The following is a 1,823-nucleotide window of genomic DNA, read 5'->3' on the forward strand; positions in this document are numbered from 1 at the left end:
TATAAACTCGTTGGATCTAAACCATTAGATTTTAATAATTCATTTTCAGCCTTATTTAATTCAGTATTTATTCTTGTACCCATCGTTTGAGTTTTTTTATTATTAAATATATTAGTTTTTTTTCCGCAACTTGATGTTTAAATATTTGTATACTTTGAATAATACATAAATTATTAATAATTTCTTGACCCATATGCTTTTGGCCATGAACACTATTGGCCAGGAATCCATTAAAATTTTCAAAAGGAAATGCCGACGTAGCCCATAAAGGACCCCATCGCGTTACAATGAGAGCAAGATGTAAAAGCTGATGCATATTATATGTTAATTCACGATCACTATACAAAAGTTTAGTTTTTTTTACGAATAATTTTAAACATTCTTGTGCTATTTCAATTTCTACTTTTTTAATAGAATCTTTAAGCAAGATAAATAATGCTTTAACAAGAAGGAGCCAATGTTGAAAGTATTTTTCTGGCAAGTAGTTAACTAATGTTGGAAGCGAATAAAATAACATCCAATTATAATATTCTGATGCTTTATAAAATTTAGCGAGCGTTATAGATCGTGGCATTCTGTGAAAGATATGCGGTGGTTGAATGTTTAATAAGAACTTATCAATGCCTTTAGTATATTTCTTTATATTCCATGGCCCTTTTTTATTAAACCACAAATCTATAAACTGTCGTGTCACTCCTAGTAACACAGAATGCATATATTCTGGTATTACACATGTTCCTAAGTCAATAAAAGGTAAAGTTGAGATAATAGAATTTCCTTTTACGCCTTTTATATTATTTGCATCCGAATTACGTACTTTTTCAGCTTGTTTATGCATTCTGTAGCTACTTCTAAGTTTACTAGTATTTTTATTAAAAGGATATATACGATAGCATTTTTCTGCACGGATTTTCTTACATTTTTTCATCTTAATTTCGCAGATATTACAACCATATTTACCATTAAAATTAACAATATTCTGAAGTTGGGCTCTTGCCGGTGCGTCAGCTATAATTAAAGGTGCTACAACTTTAGAAATAATCTTTTCTCCTGTCTCAGGATGAGTCCAACAAATGCCATCATCGAAACATTTTTGCAGTTTTGAACAGAATGGTTGTAAAAATGTATTCATTGATGGTTTACAGTTTTCATCGTACCAAAGGCCTATCATAAGCATATATGTCTCTCTAAGATATTTCGGCAATTCAGCAATTACAAAGATTAATGGCCAACAGTGACTCTTGGAACTTTTAGCCAAAGAAAGGCCATCTGTGTTTAATATCAATGTTAAATCGTATTTTTTTCTATTATCTCGAGAGTTGACTCTAATATATTCAGAGCTGTCAGTTATATCAGTTATTATATTTTTATCACAATCTAATGATGATGGTTTCAATTTCGCGGATAGGTCAAGGTTCTCAAACATAAATTTCAATTGTTCACAAATATCGATTTCAAAGAAGAATGAAATGTCGCTTTTGTCAGTATTGCACGAAAAACACTTGTTAATTTTAGATTTAATACCATTATAGTACAAACACTTTTTACAGTAAAAGTGTTTAATAACATTAAATGAAGGTGTACGGTCTTGGACGTATTTAAATAGTTTAAACAGCGATTTAGGCAATTGATTACCTTGAGGAAGAATTTTTCGTAACATTGCTAGAGTATCACGTAAGCTCGCTTTTGTCCATTTATGACGTACATACAATTCTAAAAGATTTAAAATAATTTCGTCAACATTTTTCCGACTTCTTTCGTGCAATACCAGATTAACTCTCTCCTTTTGTAAACTAAATTCATTTTTATCAATATTATCGATA

General features: G+C 30.1%; 1 protein-coding gene across 1 annotated transcript; it reads right to left on the reverse strand.

Moving 5' to 3' along the window:
- Positions 1-6: 6 nt before the first annotated feature.
- LOC105555675 lies at positions 7-1,814 on the reverse strand. The gene has a single exon (XM_012002701.1). It carries the CDS (start codon positions 1,658-1,660, stop codon positions 68-70), a length of 1,593 nt encoding a protein of 530 aa, XP_011858091.1. The 5' UTR covers positions 1,661-1,814; the 3' UTR covers positions 7-67.
- Positions 1,815-1,823: the final 9 nt, after the last annotated feature.

The sequence above is a fragment of the Vollenhovia emeryi genome, unplaced genomic scaffold (assembly GCF_000949405.1).
Source record: "Vollenhovia emeryi isolate VEMERY1.0 unplaced genomic scaffold, V.emery_V1.0 DF940880.1, whole genome shotgun sequence".
In the NCBI taxonomy this organism is placed as follows: domain Eukaryota; kingdom Metazoa; phylum Arthropoda; class Insecta; order Hymenoptera; family Formicidae; genus Vollenhovia; species Vollenhovia emeryi.

What these genes read in the sequence shown, in the direction of transcription:
- LOC105555675 (XM_012002701.1), bottom strand. Translation starts at nt 1,660, where the DNA reads ATGTTACGAAAAATTCTTCCTCAAGGTAATCAATTGCCTAAATCGCTG.